Source organism: Saccostrea cucullata, unplaced genomic scaffold (assembly GCF_032062105.1).
Source record: "Saccostrea cucullata isolate Sc308-1 unplaced genomic scaffold, CSIRO_AGI_Scuc_v1 ctg1220, whole genome shotgun sequence".
In the NCBI taxonomy this organism is placed as follows: domain Eukaryota; kingdom Metazoa; phylum Mollusca; class Bivalvia; order Ostreida; family Ostreidae; genus Saccostrea; species Saccostrea cuccullata.
In genome coordinates, this window is record NW_026931211.1 from 349,277 (window position 1) to 373,739 (window position 24,463).

At 32.3% G+C, this 24,463-nt stretch overlaps 1 protein-coding gene across 2 annotated transcripts; it reads right to left on the reverse strand.

Annotated features, from left to right (window-relative positions):
• Positions 1-10,086: 10,086 nt before the first annotated feature.
• LOC134231825 (uncharacterized) lies at positions 10,087-23,645 on the reverse strand. Of its 2 annotated transcripts, none has more exons than XM_062713794.1 (3): positions 23,578-23,645; positions 10,669-10,773; positions 10,087-10,418 (listed from the first exon to the last, which is right to left on the reverse strand). In XM_062713794.1, exons 1-3 carry the CDS (start codon positions 23,624-23,626, stop codon positions 10,303-10,305), a joined length of 270 nt encoding a protein of 89 aa, XP_062569778.1. In that variant the 5' UTR covers positions 23,627-23,645; the 3' UTR covers positions 10,087-10,302. The 2 variants fall into 2 exon arrangements, with proteins under 2 accessions (XP_062569778.1, XP_062569779.1); XM_062713795.1 differs by lacking the exon at positions 23,578-23,645 and adding an exon at positions 11,776-11,923.
• Positions 23,646-24,463: the final 818 nt, after the last annotated feature.

Consider the following 24,463-nt stretch of genomic DNA (forward strand, 5'->3'; position numbering starts at 1 on the left):
AAATCGGTTTAACTTCCTCAGAGAAAAAACTTTACATATTTGCTAATAAATATACAAAAATTTGATGTTTTCCAGTGATCCTTAAAAAAAATATCAGCTATTTTATTTTGATAAATCATGCTTCATGGAATATGTGTTGTCTATTATATGCATTCTTATTATTGTTGAAAACTTACATGGATCACTGATCCTTGGTATGACATAACTACCATGATTCTGTTACTATTTTTTGGTATGAGTTAACTACTTTGTACTCACTTCCTGTTGACCTGCTTGACCAGCCCTGGCGTGGCTGTTACTTTATTTTGTAAATCACCATGCATCCTATATTTTGGTTGCCTAAAGCCACCATGTAAGTCTTTTTATGTTATTTTTGAGCTATATAATTTCCACATTATTTGAACTTTTTTTTAAAGTTTTCATGAAGGTAAATGTCACGCCATTTTGGTCACTTAAATTGTAATATATTTTTGTGTTTGAATACCATCTCTGTTCAACAACTTTTGGTACATTATTTGTAAGACTGTATTTTTTTGTAGTTTTTTTTACCACACACGTTCTCGCAAACTCACTCAGGCATAACCATGTATGCTCGGAGAATAAATTTGTTTTCGTGTGACCTTGACTTGCTTCATGTGTTTTCAGTGTAACTGTTGCCTACCAAGTAAAAGAATCGGTTAACTATCTGCCTGCACCAGGCACAATAGTGCATCTTTTGTTTTCGCATGTTTAAGTAGAGGTTTTATAGATATTAAAAATTGCACAGTTGTAGTGCAAAAAAGATTAATGATATTTTACCTGTTGCTACAGTATTGATGGATTGGAGGGTATATGACTCCTTTATAAGAATTTATAAATAATCAACGCATTAAAAGAAAGGCAAGAATGGGAACGTCATTGAACGTCATGGAGAAACAAGCAACTTAAAATTACGTGTGTAGACAGGAAAATGTCTAAGAAGAGACTAAAATGCTCCTAGATGCTGTTGTAAATTGCCTACACGTACAAAGAAACAAAGGAAAAAATATTCAAAAGCTAGTAGCTTTGTAAGAATGGAAGGATTGACATTTTCAATGATCAACTCCTGATATATCTTTTTTTCATACCTTACCGCTTAACTGCTCTTACATTTATTTCAAGATCTCACTAATATCCGAAACAGCACAAAAGACATAGACGTAGCCAAGCGACAAGACTTTTATTTAGGTTCACCACTTTGTTGAATAAACCAAAAGGTAGCAGTGATATCTGCAAAGAACAAAGTACAATAACAATCAACAGTTATAATGTTTGTACAATGTGTATACACTGAATGATGTAGTCCGAAAAAACTGACGTTTTCCTGACTTTTTTACGATTTTGACATTTTTCATGCCTGGCATGTAAAATGTCAAAATCTTAAAAAAGCCAGGAAAACGTCAGATTTTTCGGACTATGAATGATGGTTCATGATGTCATTAATCCTAAATAACCCTAGTACCTCACCTTTATAACATGAGCAAGCACAACTCTTGATCAAACTACTTAACACTAAAGTCATAAAAGCATATATAGTGAGACCTACACTAAATATAAAACATAGTACTATTATGTACTCACGATAAAGTGTAAACACTAATATGATTAAACTGGTCAACTTAATATAACACAGATATTGATAATATCTATTATAATAATATCACAACTATCCTAATACCTAGATTGACTCTTATTAAAGAATTATATAAATAGTCGCAACCAAATAACAGACTTCTACATGTATTCAGCCAAGAAAAATAAAAGACTTATCCATCAATATCTTAACCATCAAACTGATATATCATATATCAGGGTCACAAGTCAAAGTATACATTACGACAAGTTATTCCCCTATTATTATGAACAGAAATTACATTAAAAATGTAAGGAAATCTTTAATCATTTGCTCCGTCATGAAATCTTATTCATACAATCTATTCTATGTGTTCAATTTACTTTGAATCACTATTTTATGCATACAAATGAAAACAACTTATCGGTAAACAAATAAACAGGAAATATATAACGCCTGCTAAAAGTAAAACCTCGACCTAGTTCCGTACTGAAGAATCAATAATTCCGGAATACTGCATACAATTTACACAATGTCATGTTTATTACACTGAATCTATAAATAAAGTTGCAGCAACCTCGTTATTATGCAAAACTATGATCAAGACATTATGACATTATTAATTACTTAATAGTTCTATCAATTCTATCGATATCCTAAACCAACGCATATGTTGCATTTGGCGGGAAATAAGTTCACCGAATACACAACTCATGTACAAATCATGAAATTCAAAGAAATGCATAATAATAATGGTTAACATAATTGCACATTAGGTAACAAGTGGCAAAAATAGATAATTTATACACACATGAATACTGTAGTATATCAAAAAAAACAGAATGCAAAGCTAGCTAGGTTAGTCTGCGTTTTACATGTAGGCTAGTTCTGGCAGCAGCGTGACAAGTAATGACGTCAGTCTCGGGTCTGAAAAATACTAAAAATCACGTTCTGATAAAATTGGAAAATGTAAAAATATTAAATTTGCCCTTGTCTACATGGAAAAAAAGTATCATGTCTTGAAATTTTATTTAAAAGTAGAAAAAAAGGAAACCAAATTAAATCTAAAGATTGAAAGATATTTAGAAGTATGGAAAAAACCTTAACGGGTTCGAAATCTGATTGTCACGTCACTTAATGACAAGTAATTGCTCCGTGAATCCTATGACCGCATAGTGAAAATCTTCGTAAATTTTCAAAATTACGAGGGTTGTTCGAAAAATTTGTGGACAATGTCAATCTTTTTTATATTACCCAATTTTTGTTATATTATTCACTAGAAATTTGAAATAAGCACAGTATAACATGAGAAAATATTTGCTGTGTTGATGTGTAAAGTTGCATCTCATTCGATTTAACTGAATTTACTTCATTTTAAAAATTAACATGTTTTGTACCCACAGAGCACACTTAATGGCAATGTAACGTGAAAACATAACGTCTCGAATTTCTAACAAATACGATCCCCATGGGACAAAGCAGTGGAGAAAACGATCAACAACAATAACAACAAATTAAAACTAGAGGTACTGTGAGCGATGAGCTCACTAAATGATACCCACCGCCTCCTTATACTAGTAGTTTTAATGGCAAAGTCCATTTTTTGCTGTGGTCGGAAAACCTAAAATATGTGTCGGATCAAAAAGTAAAATAAGAGGTGCTCAATGGCAATATGTAATAAAGATTCTGTGAAAGTTTCATCAAATTCCATTCAGTGGTATGAGAGGAGTTGCGGATAAGAGATTGGTACCCCAAAGCGTAACAGACGGACGGACGGACAGACGTACAGACGGACGGAATTAACGATTACTATATACCCTCCCGCTTATCAAGCGGGGGGGGGTATAATAAACCTCAGAACAAGAAATAAACATCATTGTTTCACGATCAAATTCAAAATGAAGAAAAATACTTATACTGTTACTTTTAATAGTTACTAGTTTGCCCTTATCGTATCGTACATCATCGTCTCAAGCCACGGTTCGAAGTCCGCATGTAGCTCTCTCCTACCCGTGGATGCTTGATCACATAAAGTGTCGTTATCTTGAATATTTACACCTCTATGCTGTGACGTCATTCAGCCAATGACAATATTTGTTATCATCGCAATTGAAATCAACATTGACATCATCAGTAAAGAAAAAAATATTTTGTTAAGTGTGATTGGGTATTGAAAGGTCGCGACAAAGTTCATTTTCCGACCATGCTTTACTCGCATTGGTCAATATTTTAATGAAGTAACTGTAGAATTATATCCAAGTTCTAAAAAAGTAAATATTGTTAACTGATAATACGTACGTCGTCGATACATAATTGTCGAGTTAAGGGCCAAGGCAAGTGATTTTTTTTTCATGTATTAGATTATGTATTCTAGAATTTATGAAATGCCTACTTTAAACTAGAGGTACTGTGAGCAATGAACTCACTCAATGATACCCCCGCCTCCCATATGAATATAATGACAGTGTCAATGTTTTGTTATGGGTAACCCAAAATATGTTTCAGATCAAAAAGTAACATAGGAGGTGCACAATGGCACTATGTAATAAAGATTCTGTAAAAGTCTCATCAAATTTCATACAGCGGTATGAGAGGAGTTGTGGATAAGAGATGGGTACCCCAAAGCGTAAGGAACGGAGGGACATCCCGATTAATATATACCCTCCCACTTTTCAAGTGGGGTGTATAACGAGGTTGAAATCCCTGAAACATCATGCAGTAGCCTCAGCAAAAATAAAGTAAAGAAAACATGCATATTGGAATTTTAAGGGTAAAGTTTCAATGACTGCTGCTGCATTAATATATATAAATTATAAAATAACATAAGGAAAATGAAAGAATTACCTGGGTATTGTAGTTTTAACTGAAAAATATTAATTAGAATTATTATCATTTGAAACATTTTTTTAAAACAATAAATAGAATAAGAATATAAAAGCATAAAGAAAGTGGGCGCACTAGATGGGCAGTCGGCAGGAATCATTGACACGAAACAATTCAGATTTAAATGTCCAAGCACCATGTAGTAATACAAATATTATACAATGAACCTAGAAACTTCACGAGAATGGATTTCTGCCGTATGTTTATTAATTTGTAGATAATTTGTTTTTCAATTAAAAGGTGTCATGAAAGATAAATTATCTATGCTGGAGACATTCAGTAGAATGTAATAGAAGTCTAACGCAAACTTATTTTTGTGCTCAGTTTTTAAATGCACTGAAAATATTGAATGTAACAGTACGATCGAAGTTTCTAGGTTTTATTAATATATTCAATATTTTTTCATCATGCAGGTGTAACTTTGTACTTGCAAGTTCATGTATGTTTATCTTTATTTGGAAACGTTAGCACTATAAATGAACAAAATGTGAACGCCTTGAAAAATAAAACAATTAATGTAAAATAATTTATGAAACATATTAAATTAGTAACTTTATTCAAAGAGTATTTCTTTCAGCACCAATTCAAAAATTATAAGCAAAAAGATTAAAAATATATATATATATATATAAAAATCAATGTATTCGAACCTAAAATGCTGCTTCGATATAGCTTGAATCCAGCGACAAACCAATGTAGCTACAGCGGGACACTATACGTAGCTAGTATTTAAATCATTATTTAAAGCCAAAGCCTTATACAATTGGACTTTGTCAATTTTCTACCAGAAAATAAATGGAAAAAGTTTAGATTTTGGTATTTCTGGGTTGTCTCTCCATTTTTTTAAACATCTGGAATAAATTTTACGGTTAAAAATTCACCGATAACACATTTAAAATTCATGGAGAGAAGACCCAGAAACAACGAAATTAATGAAAACGGCTATAAAAGAGTCGATTTTTGCATCATTTGACACCTACGGCTATATTCAGGTGAACATTCAAATAAAATCAAACATATTTAACTGAATATTTGCCCATTTTACATTCACCTACAACACATTTATTGGCTTTGTTTTGAAAAAAAATGTATAAATCAATGATATTTTTTTTGATTCTTTTTATGAGCCACTTTTCCTGCCGAATTGCCATCTTAAGCGCCCACTTTCTTTAGATAATATTGTCACCGCACCAAAAGACAAAATCCTTGGTATACTTATATCGTGCCAAGAGTTTGATAAAATCAAGACTCACAACAGGTTCACCTTTCTTTTCTTTTAAAGTTCTCTTGTGATATCTTATCTCTTAATATGTCAATTAAAACACAAATATTTAAGAAAAAAACTCATAAGATTTAGACCCTTATTGCCTTAGATCATTGACAAAAGTACTACGGTATTAGTTATATCCTCGCATACTTTTATCATAATTAATCAATATGCACATCGTTTGTCTTGTTTATTTGGCATTATGACAAAAACATCTCCACCAAATACAGTGCGGAGTTTGGTGAAAGCGGTATACCCTGTTGCAGTCCTATCATTCCAGTTCTCGGGAAAATTCCAGATGTAATAAATGTACCTCTTACTTCAAACCAAACCAAACCCTCTGTTGGTCGGAGATTTTTGGAGACAGTTGAGCAGTTGAGTGTTTGGTTGAACCATTACTACGTGTAAACAAACAACATGGCTGATAGGCCTCTGCATCAGTTTTAACTTCCCATCACTTCCCTTACTATGGTAATACCAATATTATTGAGCGGTAGATTTTAAGAAATAAAAAGCAATGAAATTTAATAATAATAATATCATTTCGGCTACTAATGAATTTTTGTTAGACGTACTCAAAGTTTGCCATACAAATATTTACATCATATAAGATATGGTTACTTAGCTGCTATCAACTAATTTAACTTATATTGCTAATGTAAGATTCATCATGTAGCTTCTCCACATGACTGGCACTAATTATTATCTATAGTGATGTACAATGTATTCATTTACTCCTAGATTGTGTTTGATTTTGCAAGTTTGCAATACAATGGTCTACTTATGTTGCTGATATAAACATCCTATATTTTACACCAAAAGTGGTAGTAGCTAAGTATATCACTGCAGATAATATGGTAACCTCAGTGTCATATCACGTGGGGAAGCTAAGAGAATAAGCTTTACGAATGCCCGATGAAATGTGCTAGATGCTTAAATGTACATAAAAATAAAACGAAAATTGTTAATTAAATATAATATGGAGAACCTTGATGAAATTCTTATCAGTTGATGATGGTGTTAGATATGGGGCTTTTAAAGATCAGAGAAAATTGGCAATTTATTAAAAGTTATGAAACGTATTTTTCAGTATTCTAATCATTTACAACCAATTTAAAGTAAAAATATTTACCTATCCAGACATTCACATTTTTGTTAGTATCGTCATCTGTACTTAAATATTTAGTTACTAGTTACTAGAAGCTGTTTTTAATTCAGTTTTTGGTCGATACCTTATGGGCTTCGATTTGGTATTTACTGCCAAAAAGTGATATCACCAATTGGAATAAGTGATATCATCTATTCAAATAGGTGATATCACCTATTTAATTTGAATTTTTTTTTTTATTTGATTGGTGATATCACCTATTCGAAAAGGTGATATCACTTATTCGAATAGGTGATATCACATTCAAATAGGTGATATCACCTATTCCTATCGAATGGGTTATATCACCTATTCAAATAAGTGATATCACCTATTCAAATAGAATAGATGATATCACTTATTCGAAAAGGTGATATAACCTATTCAAATTATTCATGAAATAACAGCTCCCAAGACTATAGGTCCCTTAATCTTATTTACTTTCACTTTTGTTTTATAGCTAATCATTCTAGGAGACAATAGATTACAGTTTTGTAGGGATGGCAATTTGTAACCGGTTGATAGATTAATCGGTCGGAACGATGCTAATCGGTTAGCTAATCCGTAATCGGTTGTAATATTTGTAAATTTGAGCGCAGTTTGCTTAAATTCCATTCTGTATTTTTTTTTAGAAAGGAAAGCACATCTCATAATAAAGAGTATTTGAAGGTAATTATATAGCTTGGTCAATTTGTAAGTGATAATTACTGTTTTTATAACATCATGCCGTTACCCAGATAGTCCTGTTTTTTTTTAATGCTATTAAAAACATCACCGTTAAGCACTTTAATTATTGTATGTTATTTTTGCCGTTAGCTTTTAAATTATTTTATTATAAAGAACGTTGTAATTTGTAAATAACGTGAGAGTTCAGACATAGATTAGTTCTGATTATAGTGACAACGCGGAATTTACTATAACATCTGCGTTGGAAAATTATCCCTGTCTGATTTCTCAAGCAAGATTCATGGTCTTTTGAAATCAAAATAAAATATACTCTTATGTACATAAAATTCTCTGTTCAAAATAATAAACAGAATGTAACTTCTAACATCTTTTAAGGGACACTGACCCTCAGCCAGGAATGACAACTCTTTGATTTATAATTTAATTAAAAAAGTCTTTAAATTTAGCTTGAAAATTAAATATTTTCATGGAACAATTTTCATTATATGCCTCTCAATGTGCTTCAAGGTTCTTTGCAAAGCTCCATAAATCACTTCTAATTTCATATCATGTTAATAAACATTGGTATGCTTTTTCGGGATAAAAAATTCTACTTTTAATTATACCTTTTTGAGAAGTTCAAAGAACCCTGAAACACATTGAGAGGCATTTAATGAAAATTGTTGCATGAAAAAATTTAATTTTTAAGCTTCATTTAAAGACTTTTTAAATTAAATTATAAATTAAAGAGTTGTCCTTCCTGGCTGAGGGTCGGAGTCCCTTAAGCCTTTTTGTGTATATGAAAAGATATTGTCAAAATGTATATCTTGATACGACTAACCGGTTAATCGGTCGGAACGTCTTGCGGTTAACCGATTAGCAATTCTGCAATCGATTGCCATCCCTACAGTTTTGTATTTATTTTTAATCAACCCCAATAGAAATTGTAGTTTGTTTTGCTCACAAATTAATTTATTTCACTTATCAAGCATGTAAACTTTAAGAAAAAATTGGAAAAATGTTTGAAAACTGGGTAGTCCGAATTTTCTTCATTCCAGTGGTAATCTTTATATTACAGGGAGCTTTCATTATTTATTGTTGTAAGATATTCAGTTAGGTGATATCACCTATTTGAATTGGTGATATCACCAATTCAATTTGAATATGTAATATAACCTTTTCGAATAGGTGATATCACCTATTCAGCACGAGTAGGAGATATCACGTATTCGAATATGCGATATTACCTATTCATTTCCAATAGGTGATATCAACTATTCGAATAAATGATATCACCTTTTCGAATAGGTTATATCACCTATTGAAAATTAATAGGCGATATCACCAATTCGAATAGGTGAAATCTCTTATTCTAATAGGTGATATCACCTACATGTATTCAGCACGAGTAGGAGATATCACGTATTCGAATATGCGATATCACCTATTCATTTCCAATAGGTGATATCGCCTATTCGAATAAAGAATATCACCTTTTCGAATAGGTTATATCACCTATTGAAAATTAATAGGTGATATCACCAATTCGATAGGTGATATCACCTAATCGAATAACTGATATCACTTTTTGCCAGTAAATATCAAAACGGCGCCTTATAATACCATGTCAGCAAATGCACTCTATCGTAAGTCAAATGCCGACAGACGTTTTCCATGCTAATTGTTTTGCCATTATCCTTTATTTTGTTCTGAGTTTACTAGATAATCAGATTTAAATTTGTATGAAGGTGATCATGTAAATCGCTGAGCAAGTAATTGAAGTTGACGATTGACGAAAAGTGAAAGTCATCATAAATCTTTGTTGGTATTTTTCTTTTAAAGTATCCAAACATGAGACGTAATTAGACCCTGGTACTAGTATCTTTCATTTCACGTTCATTATATCAGATCATCATGTCCTCATATGAATTGAAGATAATATTGTTAACTGATTATACTTACGTCATCGATATATATATATATATATATATATATATATATATATATATATATATATATATATATATATATATATATATATATATATATATATATATATATATATATATATATATATATATATATAAATGTCGATTTAAGGGTCAAAGCAAGTATTTTCTTTTTTCATGTATTACATTATTTATTGTCATTAGAATTTACGAACTGTCTACTTTAAACTAGAGGTACTGTGAGCAATGAATTCACTTAATGATACCTCCGTTATGAATATAATGACAGTGTCCATGTTTCGCTAAGGGAAATCCAAAATATGTGTCAGATCAAAAAATAAAACAGAAAGTGTACAGAATCTTTATATGTAATAAAGATTCTGTGAAAGTCTCATTAAATATCATTCAGTGGTGTAAGAGGAGTTGTGGATAAGAGATGGGTACCCAAAAGCGCAACAAAATGACGGACATCCCGATTAATATATACCCTCCCGCTTTTCAAGTGGGGGATATAACGAGGTTGAAATTCCTGAAACATCATTCAGTAGCCTGCCTCAGCAAAAAAAAAAAAGTAGAGAAAACCTGCATAATGGAATTTTAATAGTAAAGTTTCAATGACTGCTGCTGTATCACTTATGGACATTATTAAGAATCATTATCATATGAAACAATTTTTTTAAAACAAAAAATATAATAAGAATACGAAAGCATAAATTTTGAAAATATTGTCACCACACCAAATGAAAAATCCTTGGCAGGAGATACTTCTATCGTGCCAGGAGTTTGATAAAATCAAGACTCACAACAGCTTCACCTTTCTCTTCTTAGTATTATGACAAAAGCATTGCCACCAGGCACAGTGAGGGGTTTGGTGAGAGCGGCAGACCCTGTTGCAGTTATTGTGAAACCAACACCCTAAATTGAAAAAAAACAACTTATAATAAGTCCTAAATACATAATATTTTTTCAAAGGAACATTCCGGATAAGTCCATGAAGTATTACTTTTAAATATTCTTGAGCATTTAACTTGACATATACATTCTATATTGGTTTGTGATTATCTTAGAATTTCAATGCTTTATTTTAAAGTATTCTTCTTGACATTAAGTTCATTACACTGTAAATGACATTTGTTGTTGATTTATAAACCTGCTTAATACTCACAATTCCCTACTTTACATGTACACTGGCGATCACGACAAGCTAACACCTGACCACCGGGACAGTCAACCTTTCTGTTGCATTGACCATCATACGTACAACAGAAGGCTGTAAAGTAAAGACACGTGATCGATTGATTATCACATTGTTCTCTTTTCTTCATTTCACTCCCATCTGCTGACCTCAAACTTTAGAAAATGGCTCAAATTCTTCATAGAAATAAATACACCCATTTTTCTTTTTTAGAAATCGGCAAATTTTCTCATAGATTTATATTCGTAAAAGTAAAATGAATAATGTTTTCCAGGTTAATTGTTAAAACTTGGTAAGATTTTGTAACAATGTTAAAAAGTTTTTTGCAGTTGAGTATAAATGTACATATAAAACGACAAAAAGTCGCATATGTCAGAACCAAAGACATCTTTTGTTTTCTTTATAATTACGGAAAGTTTTTTAACGTTTATTTTATTAATAAACAGACCAAATAAAGCAATCCATACACCATTTTTTGATTGCATTATTTACACTTCTGTAAATAGGCATCGGAATCGGGGCGCTGGGGGGGGGGGGGGGGGGGGGCTTAGAAAGATTGATATAATATAGGCATTGAAAATTGGGGTTTACCTTTTTTTTGTTGTTTTAGCCCCCCCCCTTTCAATTTGCTTCCGACGCCTTTGCACTATATACATGATATAGGAAATACTCAGCCACTTTTAAATTCTTAGGAAAAATATATTCCCTAATCCAAATTGAGACAAAAAACCCACCATAAGGTTCCAGTTGAATATTAGAAAAAAATATATAAATATATAATATCATTGGCGTCGGAAACAAATTGAAAGCTAAATGTAAGGAAAAACTATTTCAAACCTACAAAAAACTTGCAACCAAAAACAAAGAAGATTGAAGTGGGAAATGTGTCCTTTTCCACTAAACACGAAAATCTTATTTCGTGTGAAGGGGGATCGGAGCTTCTGAACTTCTTTCAGTACCAATTTTACCCCCAAACACTACCAAGTACCCTTTCTTGACTTAACCTGCAACATACCTGTCGAAAGTAGGGGGAAGGGATAAGCCTACACCATATAAGAGAAATGAAATTGAACTCACCTGATACAAACAGACAAAAGATGACTCCGTGTTTCAGAAGTAAATGCATGCCCTTGCTCTGTCGTGTTCTGCAGCAATGTCCTAGGTCCCTGTAGAGGTACATGTATATATATGCTGAACTTCTCGGATACATTTCGAAACATATGTGGATATATATGACGGTAAAAAACATAAAAAAGACTATTATGCTTTTTAAATAACAGGATTATATCAAATATAGCATTACATCGTTGAACATCATACATGTTTGTTTTCATAAAACGCGTGTTGCATTCGTAGATAGCTTTATGCAGTAGCAGTACAAGGAATTACGATGTACATGCTTACAATGTAAGCTAAATATTTTGGCTGTTGACTGAAGAGAAAAGAAAAAAATTAAATGTCACTTTGTAGAATTGGTATTTAATTATTTGTGAATAAATATTACTCAAACAAAATACATGTAAATGTTTACAAAACATGGGGGTCATGTATTGAACAAACATGAATCTACACCACCTAAGGATATTTAACAAACATGAATCTACACCACCTAAGGATATTGAACAAACATGAATCTACACCACCTAAGGATATTGAACAAACATAAATCTACACCACCTAAGGATATTGAACAAGCATGAATCTACACCACCTAAGGATATTGAACAAACATGAATCTACACCATCTAAGGATATTGAACAAACATGAATCTACACCATATAAATATCACCAATTTTGGCTTTGCTACTAAGATTTTTTTCCCTATACATTCCTATGTGAAACTTTGATCAGCCATTGTGGCCCCGCCCTACACCCATGGTTCATATTTTGAACAAACTTGAATCAACACCACCTGAGGATACTTCCATAAAAATATCATCAATCATGGCTTTGGTGTTCTTGAGAAGAAGATTTTTCAAAGATTTTCCTTATACATTCCTATGTAAAATTTTGATCAGCCTTTGTGGTCCCACCCTACCCTCGGGGGTCTTGATTTGAACAAACTTGAATCTTCACTACCTGAGTATGCTACCACATGAGTTTCATCTTTCCTGGCCCAGTGGTTCTTGAGACTTTTAAAAGATGCCATTAATTTTTCGTTAATTTAAAATTATCTCCCCTTGGAAGAGGGTGTGGCCCTTCATATGAACAAACATGCGTCCCATTCAAACAAGGATTCTTTGTGGCAAGTTTGGTTGAAATTGGCCGAGTGGTTCTTGAGGATAAGATAAAAATGTGAAAAGTTTTCGACAACAACGACAACGACAGGGACGACCACAGACAACGGACAATTTTTGATCAGAAAAGCTCACTTGAGCCTCCGGCTCAGGTGAGCTAAAATGACATCGAAACAAGAAATAAGCAACATTGTTCCCGATCAAATTCAAAATGAGGGGAAAATACCTAATATACTACTACTGATAATAGTTACTAATATTCCTTAATCGTATCGCACATGTATGTTGCCAATGAAAAATCCAAATATGAAACAGATGTGACAGAGCACGTAGTCTTTTGTTTCAAATTAACTGGGATATGTATTGTAAATTGATAATACATCGTCGTTTTATCTATACATCTAGATGAGGCCACAGCAAGTATTTTTCTTCTCATATATTATGGCACGCCGATTGTATGGCACGCCGATTGGTTCAAAAGTATTTTCTGCACAACGATCAAGATTTTATAAACGAGCTAAATGAAAAATATACACGAGTAAATTAAAATGCACGCATAGGTAAAAATTAAACATAGTTTGAAATATTTTAACACAAACATAACGAAAAATAGAAGAATCCGAAAGTTTTTACACGATTTAAGTGTATAATATGCACAAACAAAAATAAAAAAAAAATTGCACGAGCAGAGGAAACTAAAAATTGCACAAACAATTTTACTGCGCGTACAGCTGCGCATATCATTATTATGCACATAGAATATTCATTTTGTTCTTGGTTTTCTGTACTCATTATCTATTCATTCATACTTAGCTGGATGTTATCGAGAATGGATATTAAATGGCGTTGATGATGGCATGTGCTTTACTTTGCTACTTTATTTCTTTGCTAAAACTCGATCCGATTTCTAGCTAATGCCAATCGAACAAATGAAGTGTTTTCATGTGATCTATATGTGAGAATACTTCAAATTTTTTCGAGAATATTATATTTTTCTAATATTGACCGAGATCCTAACCAATATATGGAGGTATTATTTGATGCCGGACAAAAATTGTGACAAGAAGGAATCGTATAATGCGGGGTAAAAAAAAACCCATTGCATATGATGCACTGGAATCCGAACTAAAAGTACCTAACGATAAACAGTACGGTTGACTAGGATCTTGATTTTCTAAAAAAGAAATGTTAAAATTATTTTGTTTTGTTTTTATTTGAATAAACTCTCTATAGCTTTTGAAAATTTCTAATTTATAGATACAACTTTAACGGAAATTTCTTGTATTACTTGATTACTTGCATAATCAAACGATAAATAAAGTTAATTCTTCATGAAATTGGCAGATTATTGCTGATTATAACCATTAAGCTGGAGGATTGATTTGATACTTTTCATTTGTACCTATTTTATTTTCTTTACCGCTCGGAATAGGAAATTATATATACCTATACTGGTATTCATTTGGCTGGATATATATTTTTTTAACTTAGAAAAGTTGGGATTATCTTAGATATTGTATTGTAAGCGCCCAATCCCGAAATCCTAATAGCTGAGGTAGTGAGGCATCTTCAATTCCAATCCAGGAACAAAAAAGGGGGCTTTTCAATGGACATTTTACAATGAAAGTAGCTAGGATCGGCTTGCAAAAAACAACAACAACAACAAAACGAAGGGGCAGGCCCCTCCTGATGCTACGTGCTTGAAATATATTTTTAAGAATTTAAAGGTACATGAAGTAGTCGATCGAAATCAGGATTGCAATGAAACTATATAATGATATCCTAGGATTTGCCTGCGCTCGACCTTACAACAGTAAAAATTAGGGGATGGGGTCAACCAGCATGAAAAGGAAAATTTACTATAACAAAATCTATACTCGAAAATAAGGGGGGTCTGCACGCCTGATTGACGATTCATTTCGTTTCATAATAATATAATCATGTTCTTTTTTTATAATGGCCATATACATGTATTTGGGTAAAAAAAAGTAATCTTACAAGAAACTTAGTGTTTGGAAAATAATTTTAAAAATCATGAAGTCGAATTTAAAATGTAAACAGAATTTGTTGTCTTGGAAAATATTTGCCAAACATCGAGCTCCATAAAGAACATGAATTATTTGTATTTTTCAAGAGTGATAAAACGCGTTCTATCAATGATGTTTTCATTCTAATTTTTAATTGCATCCTAATTGAAACATTGTACGTATATATGTGCATATATACCGGCTGTACTTAGTAGATCACAATGTTTTAAAAGTAACAACACACAAAAACGCTTAAACATAAAGCACATAGAGTATATATATTGTCCTTTTAACTGGTCCTTTTTATTAAAATGAAAACATTTAACATGTAATCGCCATTACGAATGAGGGTAACGCTTACAAGAAACGTCTTGTTTTTTATTGAGTAATTTATAACTGAAAATATGAGATTTCATGGAAGGAATTCATAACAAAGAATGATAAAAATCTCCAACCAAATCTGATTTTCTGGTATTTTATAAGAATAATACATGTGTTATTCGAATGAAATATTTTTTTGTGTTTTACCTTAGTACTAAATACATGCTGTGTACATCTAAGGTAATCCCAACTTTTCTAAGTTTAAAAAATATATATCCAGCCAAATAAATTTAGGTTTATATAATTTCCTATTCCGAGTGGTAAAGAAAATAAAATAGGTACAAATGAAAAGTACCAAAATTCATTCTTCAGCTATGATGACTATAATCAGCATTAATTCTGCCAATTTCATGAAGAATCAACTTTATTTATCGTTTGATTATGCACGTAATCAAGTAGTACAAGAAATTTCCGTTAAAGTTGTATCTATAAATTAGAAATTTTCAAAAGCTATAGAGTGTTTAATTAAATAAAAAACAAAACAAAATAATTTTAACTTTTTTTTTTTTAATATAAAATTGAGATCCTAGTCAGTCGTACTTTCTATCGGTAGGTACTTTTAGTTCGGAGTCGAATGCATCATATGCAATGTTTTTTTAACCCCGCATTATACGATTCCTTCTTGTCACAATTTTTGTCTGGCATCAAATAGTACTTCCATATTTTGGTTAGGATCTCGGTCAATATAAGAAAAACATAATATTTTCGAAAAAAACTTTGAAGTATTTTCACATATAGATCACATGGAAACAGTTCATTTGTTCGATTGGCATTAGCTAGAAATCGGATCGAATTTTAGCAAAGAAATAACGAAGTAAAGCAAAGCACATGCCATCGTCAACGCCATTTAATTTCCATTCTCGATTACATCCACCTTAACTTACATGAAGAGATAAAGAGTACAGAAAACCAAGAACATATTGAATATTCTATGTGCATAATAATGATATGCGCAGCTGTATGCGCTGTAAAATTGTTTGTGTAATTTTAAGTTTCCTCTGCTTGTACATTTTTTGATTTTTGTTTGTGCATATTATACCCCTAAATCGTGTAAAAACTTTCGGATTCTTCTATTTTTCGTTATGTTTGTGTTAAAATCATTCAAACTATGTGCAATTTTTAGCTCACTTCAAAGAAGTTGGGGGAGCTTATGTAATACCCTCGGCGTCGGCGTCCCGGGTTAAGGTTAAGTTTTATGGAGCAGTTTTCTTTTTAAGTACTTCTATGCCCTATATTGATTAGTCACCTATGGAAGATAATTCTAGTGTTTCATTGTACCAGTCTAAGTTTCAGATGCTGCAATTACAGCAAAGGAATGACCAGGTTAATGTTTTTGGAGCAGGGTAACATTTTTGGTGCAGTTTTTGGTGTAGGTCTCATTTCCGAGTAACTATTAGCCCTATGTTGACCAAACTTGCATGGATGGTACATTTTAGGATGCACACTACCAGGCTTGCTTCGGATGCTGAATCTGACCTATATTTCCGCAGAAGTAACAGGGTTTATGTTTTTGGTGCAGGTCTCATTTCTAAGTAACTATGAGCAATATAGTGACCAAACTAACTTGGATGATACATCAAAGAATGCATACTACCAGACTTGCTTCGGATGCTGAATCTGACCTACATCTTCCGGCTGAGTGAACAGGTTAAAGTTTTGGTGCCGGTTTCATTTCAAAGGCACTATGAGCCCTATAATGACTTAACTTGCATGGATGCTACATCTTAGGATTCATACTACCAGACTTCATTTAGATGCTGAATCTGACCTACATTTCCCGGTGGAGTAAACAGGTTAAAGTTTTTGTGCCGGTTTCATTTCCAAGTAAGTATGAGCCCTATAATGACCAAACTTGCATGGATGGTACATCTTAGGATGCATACTACCAGAGTTGCTTTGGATGCTGAATCTGACCTCTATTTTCCGGATTAGTGAAATGATTAGTTTATTATATAGGTTTCATTTCCAAGTAACTTTGAGCTCTATGTTGAGCAAACTTGCATGGATGATACATCTTAGGATGCACACTAATGAACTCACCTCAGATGCTGAATTCGACATACATTTCCCAGATAATGGACCTCGTAAAAGTTAAAGGTGCAGGTCTATTACCAAGAAACTATAAGGCTGATATAAACCAAACTTGCACAAATGATGCATCAAGGGATGAAAACTCTCAAACTTGCTTCAGATGATGGATTTTAATTACGTTTTCATGATGAAGAACTAGTTTGAAGTTTAATATAGGTCTATTCCAAAGTATCAAATCAAAATTGCATAAATTTTGCAGTTTTGGAATGTACACTTTTTGTTGGGTAATTGTGTGACTTTGTCCTACTTAAAGACAACATTCGTTGAGATGAGCTCTGTAATCTCTGATTACCTATGTTTACCTATACGTGCATTTTTATTTTACTCGTGTATATTTTTCATTTAGCTTGTGTATAAAATCTTTATCGTTGTGCAGAAAGTACTTTTGAACCAATCGGCGTGCTATAAGAATGCTTTATCTTCGTTAGCACCTGACTCCATCTCTGATGTTTTTGAAAGTCTGTGTTTGCACCGCTCACGATTTGTATTGTATAAACGGACTTTTGAGCTTAATCAATGTTCGTTATCTCCATATTTTATAAAACCAAAAATTCAACAACAGGAATCACTTTGTCACATATTTTTATGATCCCAGATGTGTATGGTGTATGAAAATTTTAAACAATGATATATCTATTAAAAAAAAACGTATTTGCGAAGTATAATTTTTCCACATTTTAGCAACATATTCTCACATATGTAACAAATATATCTGGAAAGCTGGGTATATATAGACAATGACAGATTTGCAGGATATTGGTACACGAGGCGACGCGATAAGAAAATATGTCTACTCGTGAAACACGTAGTCATCTACTGGCTTTTTGTAACAGGTGAGTCTTTCTTTTTATTTTGCAGATTTCTATAACCAGCTTAACGATGTCACCCAAAACTCATATAGTACCAATATCTTATATGTATTAATTATTAAGGGTGAAACGTTTTACATCAGTGATAAAGCAAAATCCAACAAACAGGGATTGGTGTCTTTAAAAAAAATCAAACAATACAAATTTGTAGTGTTGGCAAATCGGATGATTTTTAATAACCGGTTACTCGCTTCATCTTCCGATCGAGTACCCGGTTACTCGGATGATTTTTGGTAAAAGTATCAATATCTATTATTTATCTTATGCTATACTTATCGGTAGTAGTACTGCACAAATAAACTTTATAGGGACATTATATTTACAATACACACATACGATATCGTCAAAGATTTACGATTTTAAAATAAAGAAAATTAATAGGGAATTCGACACACAAATAAATACGTCATCGTCAATCACCATTTTACACCATTTCTTTTTCAGCCCCCGAAAAAAGTCGCAATCAAGGAGAATAATTATTTACTTACTCCATAATTAATAGTTAATGTGTGGAGTGTCCAGTAAATCGCTGGTTTCCGAATAATTTAAGCTTAGGTGATTTAACAGATTTTGTATCAGCTGTTCTTTTGTTACAACTCCAAACTTATTATGTCTGCGGCGGCATCTCGTTGAATTATCAAATGAGGTAATTATAACGCAGGCCTTCAAAATATATATACCCCAAGCAATCAATGCTATCAATTATATAAACTGTGAAAACTAATCAAAACAATTTGATTCACTACAACCATGCACTTGATCAAGTCTAATGGTACCTAAAATTAGGGAAATGTGTAAGTTAGTATATATTTATAAATTATAAAACATTCATTTTCAATGCCTTTACTATGTAGAATTTATTTTATCCGAGTAACCGAGTAGCAGTTTTACTAACCGATACTCGCAACGTTCGACGGTTAACCGGTTAACCGGGTACTCGTTGCCAACACTACAAATTTGTGATCATGGCATGAACATAAATATCATGTTGTAAATTTTCAATTCATGATATTGCAAAATTTGCACTTACCCCCCCCCCCTTGCTTTGAACTTGATTACTGTTCATTGTCTCCATATATTTCATCTCATTTGAATTTAAAATTGTCTCTGAACAATCCCTGTAAACTGATAAAAAAATGTGTGAAATTTTCCAAACATATAAGTTCTGCAGATAAAAAAAAACAAGTACAGATTTCATTTAACTTAAAATCAAACCTAACATTTAAACAATTTCAATCATATCTTAGAATAATTTATCATTTTTATATTCGTAATGTACTTCTCTTGACTTTAAAGCCTCCTGTTGTGAAACTTTCTATGATTATCAATGTTATGGACGGGTTGACTGTCCAAGTAATCAGCGACCAGCTTGCTTAGACGGATATTGTACATGCAAAGAATGATCTAGTGAGTATTTTGTAGATTTATAAATGAATTAAACATGATTATCATTTAAAGTGAAAGGAAAAAGTTTTCTTTAAATATTAAATGGTAACTGTGTTTAATTGATCTATGAACAAGTTTTCTTAGCTTTTGAAAGTCTGGGATGAATACGTAAAGTCAAGACCTCATGAACCTGATGGTGGATTTTCATATTTATCTTCAGTGTGTGTTTTTTTTTTAATTTCAGTGTGCATCCTTGATCGTGGCTGCAAATATAAATGCAACTCTAACCAAAGACCTGACTTTGACGGGATTAAATGTTATTGTCATAATTACAAATAAACAAGAAAAGTTGAAACGTATATAATTGATTACTCTAAAAGTACTAATATTGGAGGGTCGAATGATTGAATTTAACCGCGCCTATTGATAAATCAGTACATGGGGAAAAAAGTACATTTACCATTTTTAATTTTATCTCAGACACTAACATTGGAGATGTAAATATAATACGTTGTCAATATCCCTGAATAAAAAAAACATGGAGGCAACTAGCGGTATCCAAGCTCAAAAGTCTATTCAAACGATACAAACCAGAAGCAGGGAAGATATGGATCTCTAAAACATCAGGTTAATATAAGTAATATTCTTAATCACAAAAGAGTCCAGTCTTGTATTTCACCATATTTCAAGTTAAGGACTACGCCTTGTATTTCCTACAAATATACATCGACCATTGCTTCCAAACTTTTCAATTACAAAAACACTTTACACGGCCCTGGATACCAACTATCTGATACATAATACTCCATCGTGTTATTTTCTTCTTCGTCCGATAACTATAGTCTTTCTGGACACGTTATTACAGGTGACGTAAATATGGTTTATAATAAGGACCTTAGATCACTTATTTTGAAAGGTCCTGAATATAGGGAACCGATCCTTCGACTGGAGTCGGAATTTTATAAATATGATGGATTCTATTGAAAATTACACCAGACGATGGGCCATATGTGAAAAAGAACACGTTGACACCTTGTCAAAATGTATTAAATGTATCAAATCCATGTTGAAGTCGCGTATTAAAAGATTAAGGGGGCAATATGAAAATCATCTATCCCTCTGTATTCAATAGTCCAGAAGTGAGAAAAGGATTAGATAGATTGCATGATCAGAACGTACTGGTCCCTTCTGACAAAGCAGGTAACAACATTGTCTTCGTTTGTAAAGTTCAATATATAAATTGTATTTTAGAAGATCTACAAGTGTTGATCCTACTTATACTCATGCTTCCTTTTCTAAGGAAGAAATTCTCCAAAATCATATGTCAGTTGAAAATATTTTTAATATTCCACAGAGCCAAAGAATTGATGTACCTTATAAAAATTGGATTCAGAAACTTCATAAAAATCCTTACAAACAAAGATACATTTTAGGTTCCAGTACATGTTCAACCAAGTACGTCGACTGTATATCTTAATGTCGTGTTAAGGGCCAAAGGAAGTTTTTTTTTCTTTATTCATGTATTAGATTATGTATTGTAATTAGAATTTAGGAAATGCCTACTTTGAGGTACTGAGCTGATGTACAGTGAGCAATGAACTCTCTTAACGATATCCCTGCCTCCCATATGAATATAATGACAGTATTTTGCTATGGGAAACCCAAAACATATGTCGAATCAAAACGTAAAATAGGAGGTGCACAATAGCAATATGTAATAAAGATTCTGTAAAAGTCTCATCAAATTTCATTCAGCGGTGTGAGAGGAGTTGCGGATAAGAGATACCCCAAAGCGTAACAAACGGAGGGACATCATGATTGATATATTCCCTCCCGCTTTTCAAGTGGGCGTATAACGAGGTTGAAATCCCTGAAACATCATTCAGTAGCCTGCCTCAGCAAAAATAAAGAAAACCTGCATCTTGGAATTTTAATGGTAAAGTTTCAATGACTGCTGCTGCATTAATACATATCAATTATGGACATAAGGAAAATAAAAGAATTATCATAGTTTTAACTGAAAAATATTGATTAGAATTATTATCATTTGAAACATTTTTTAAAACAATTAATATAATAAGAATATAAACACATAAATTTAGATAATATTGTTACCTCACCAAAAGACAAAATCCCTGGCAGGAGATATCGTGCCGGGAGTTTGATAAAATCAAGACTCACACCAGCTTCACAATTCTTTTCTTTAATAGTACTCTTGTGATATATCTAATCTCTTAATATGTCAATTAAGACACAAATATTTAAAAAAAACATAAGATTTAGACCCTTATTGATTCAGATTATTGACAAAAGTACTACGGTATTAGTTATATTCTCGCATACTTTTATCATAATTAATCAATATACACATCGTTTGTCTTGTTTATTTGGTATTATGACAAAAACATCTCCACCAGGCACAGTGAGGAGTTTGGTGAGATTTGCAGACGCTGTTGCAGTTATTGTGAAACCAACACCCTAAATTGAAAAAAAAAACGCAACTCATAATAAGTCCTAAATACATTCTTTTTTTTTCAAAGGAACATTCCGGATAAGTCCATGAGGAATTACTTTCAAATATTCTTGGGCAGTTAACTTGACATACATTTTATATTGGTTTGTGTTTATCTTAGATTTCCAATGCTTTATTTTAAAGTATTTTTCTTGCTATTACGTTCATTACATTGTAAATGACATTTGTGTTGATTTATAAACCTGCTTAATACTCACAATTCCCTACTTTACATGTACACTGGCGACCACGACAAGCTTTCACCTGACCGCTGGGACAGTCAACCTTTTCTTTGCATTGACCATCATGCGTACAACAGAAGGCTGTAAAGTAAAGACACGTGATCCATTGATTATCACATTGTTCTCTTTTTTTTCATTTCACTCCCATCTGCTGACCTCAAACTTTAGAAAATGGCTCAAAGTCTTCATACAAATAAATACACCCATTTTTCTTTTTTAGAAATCGGCAAATTTTCTCATAGATTTATATTCGTAAAAGTAAAATGAATAATGTTTTCCAGGTTAATTGTTAAAACTTGGTAAGATTTTGTAACAATGTAAAAATGTTTTGCAGTTGTGTATAAATGTACATAAAAAACGACAAAAAGTCGCATATGTCAGGACCAAAGACAACTTTTGTTTTCTTTATAATTAAGGAAAGTTTTATAACGTTTACTTTATTAATAAACAGACCAAAAAAAGCAATCCATGCATCATTTTTTGTTTGTGTTATTTACCCTTCTGTACATAGGCATCGGGCTAGGGGGGCTTAGCTTTTTTTGTTGGTTTAGCCGTCCCCCCCCCACATTCAATTAGCCCCCCCCCCGTCAATTTGCTTCCGACGCCTATGCACTATATAAGAAATACTCAGCCACTTTTAAATTCTTAGGAAAAACAAATTCCCTAATCCAAATTGAGACAAAAAACCCACCATAAGGTTCCAGTTGAATATATATATATATATATATATATATATATATATATATATATATATATATATATATATATATATATATATATATATATATATATATATATATATATATATATATATATATATATATGGCGTCGGAAACAAATTCAAAGTGGGTGGCTAATTGTACGAAAAAAAACTTTTCAAACCTACAAAAAACTTGACAAACAAAAAGAAAGAAGAAAAAGGAAATGTGTCCTTTGCCACCAAACACGAAAATCTTATTTCGTGTGAGGGGGGATCGTAGCTTCTGAACTTCTTTCAGTACCAATTTTCCCCCATTTTCCCCCTAACACTACCAAGAACCCTTTCTTGACCTAACCTGCAACGTACCTGTCGAAAGTAGGGGGGGGGGGGGTGCTAAACCTACGCCATATAAGAGAAGTGAAATTGAACTCACCTGTTACAAACAGACAAAAGATGACTACGTGTTTCAGAAGTAAATACATGCTCTTGCTGTGCCGTGTTCTGCACCATTCTCTTAGGTCACTGCAGAAGTTTATATATACCGAGCTCCCTGGATATATTTCGAAACATATGTGGATACTAGTATATGGCGGTAAAAAAGCATAAAAAAGACTATTATGCTTCTTAAATAACAAGATTATATCAAATATAGCATTACATCGTTGAACATCATACATGTTTGTTTTCATAAAACACGTGTTGCATTTGCAGATTTTTTTCACGCAGCAGCAATACAAGGACTTACGATGTACATGCTTACAATGTAAGCTCAATTTTATGACTGTTGACTGAAGAGAAAGGAAATAATATATGTCACTCTGTACAGATGGTATCTAATTAATTCTGAATAAATATTACTAAAACAAAATAAAAAATGTTTACAATATTATATGTTTTAAAGTAATACTCGCTTAAACAGGTCGACCTGTTAAAAGAAATGTTTTGTCATACATCTTTCTCTGTATCTACACGCTGTTTGACGCCGTCAATGCATGCTCTTGCGTATCGAATAAACCGAGAAACATGGATCCCAAATGCAGTTGATAAGGGTATATATTGCTACATAAGTAAGGGAAGTTGAAAAGTTGAATGGTTAAAATCTATCATAAAGTATATTGTTGTAAGAAAACCCTTGACGTTTTCTTTTTTTCTTCTCATGTAAAAGATTCTGAATAGATTTTGCTCTCTGTACATGGATAAAAAAGTTCTGCTTATTTTTACTCATGAGAATTGCAAATGGTTTTAAAGGCTACAATACTTTCATTGATATTGTCAATCAGAAGCTCAAACATTTTTAATGTTAACTCCAGAGTACTTGT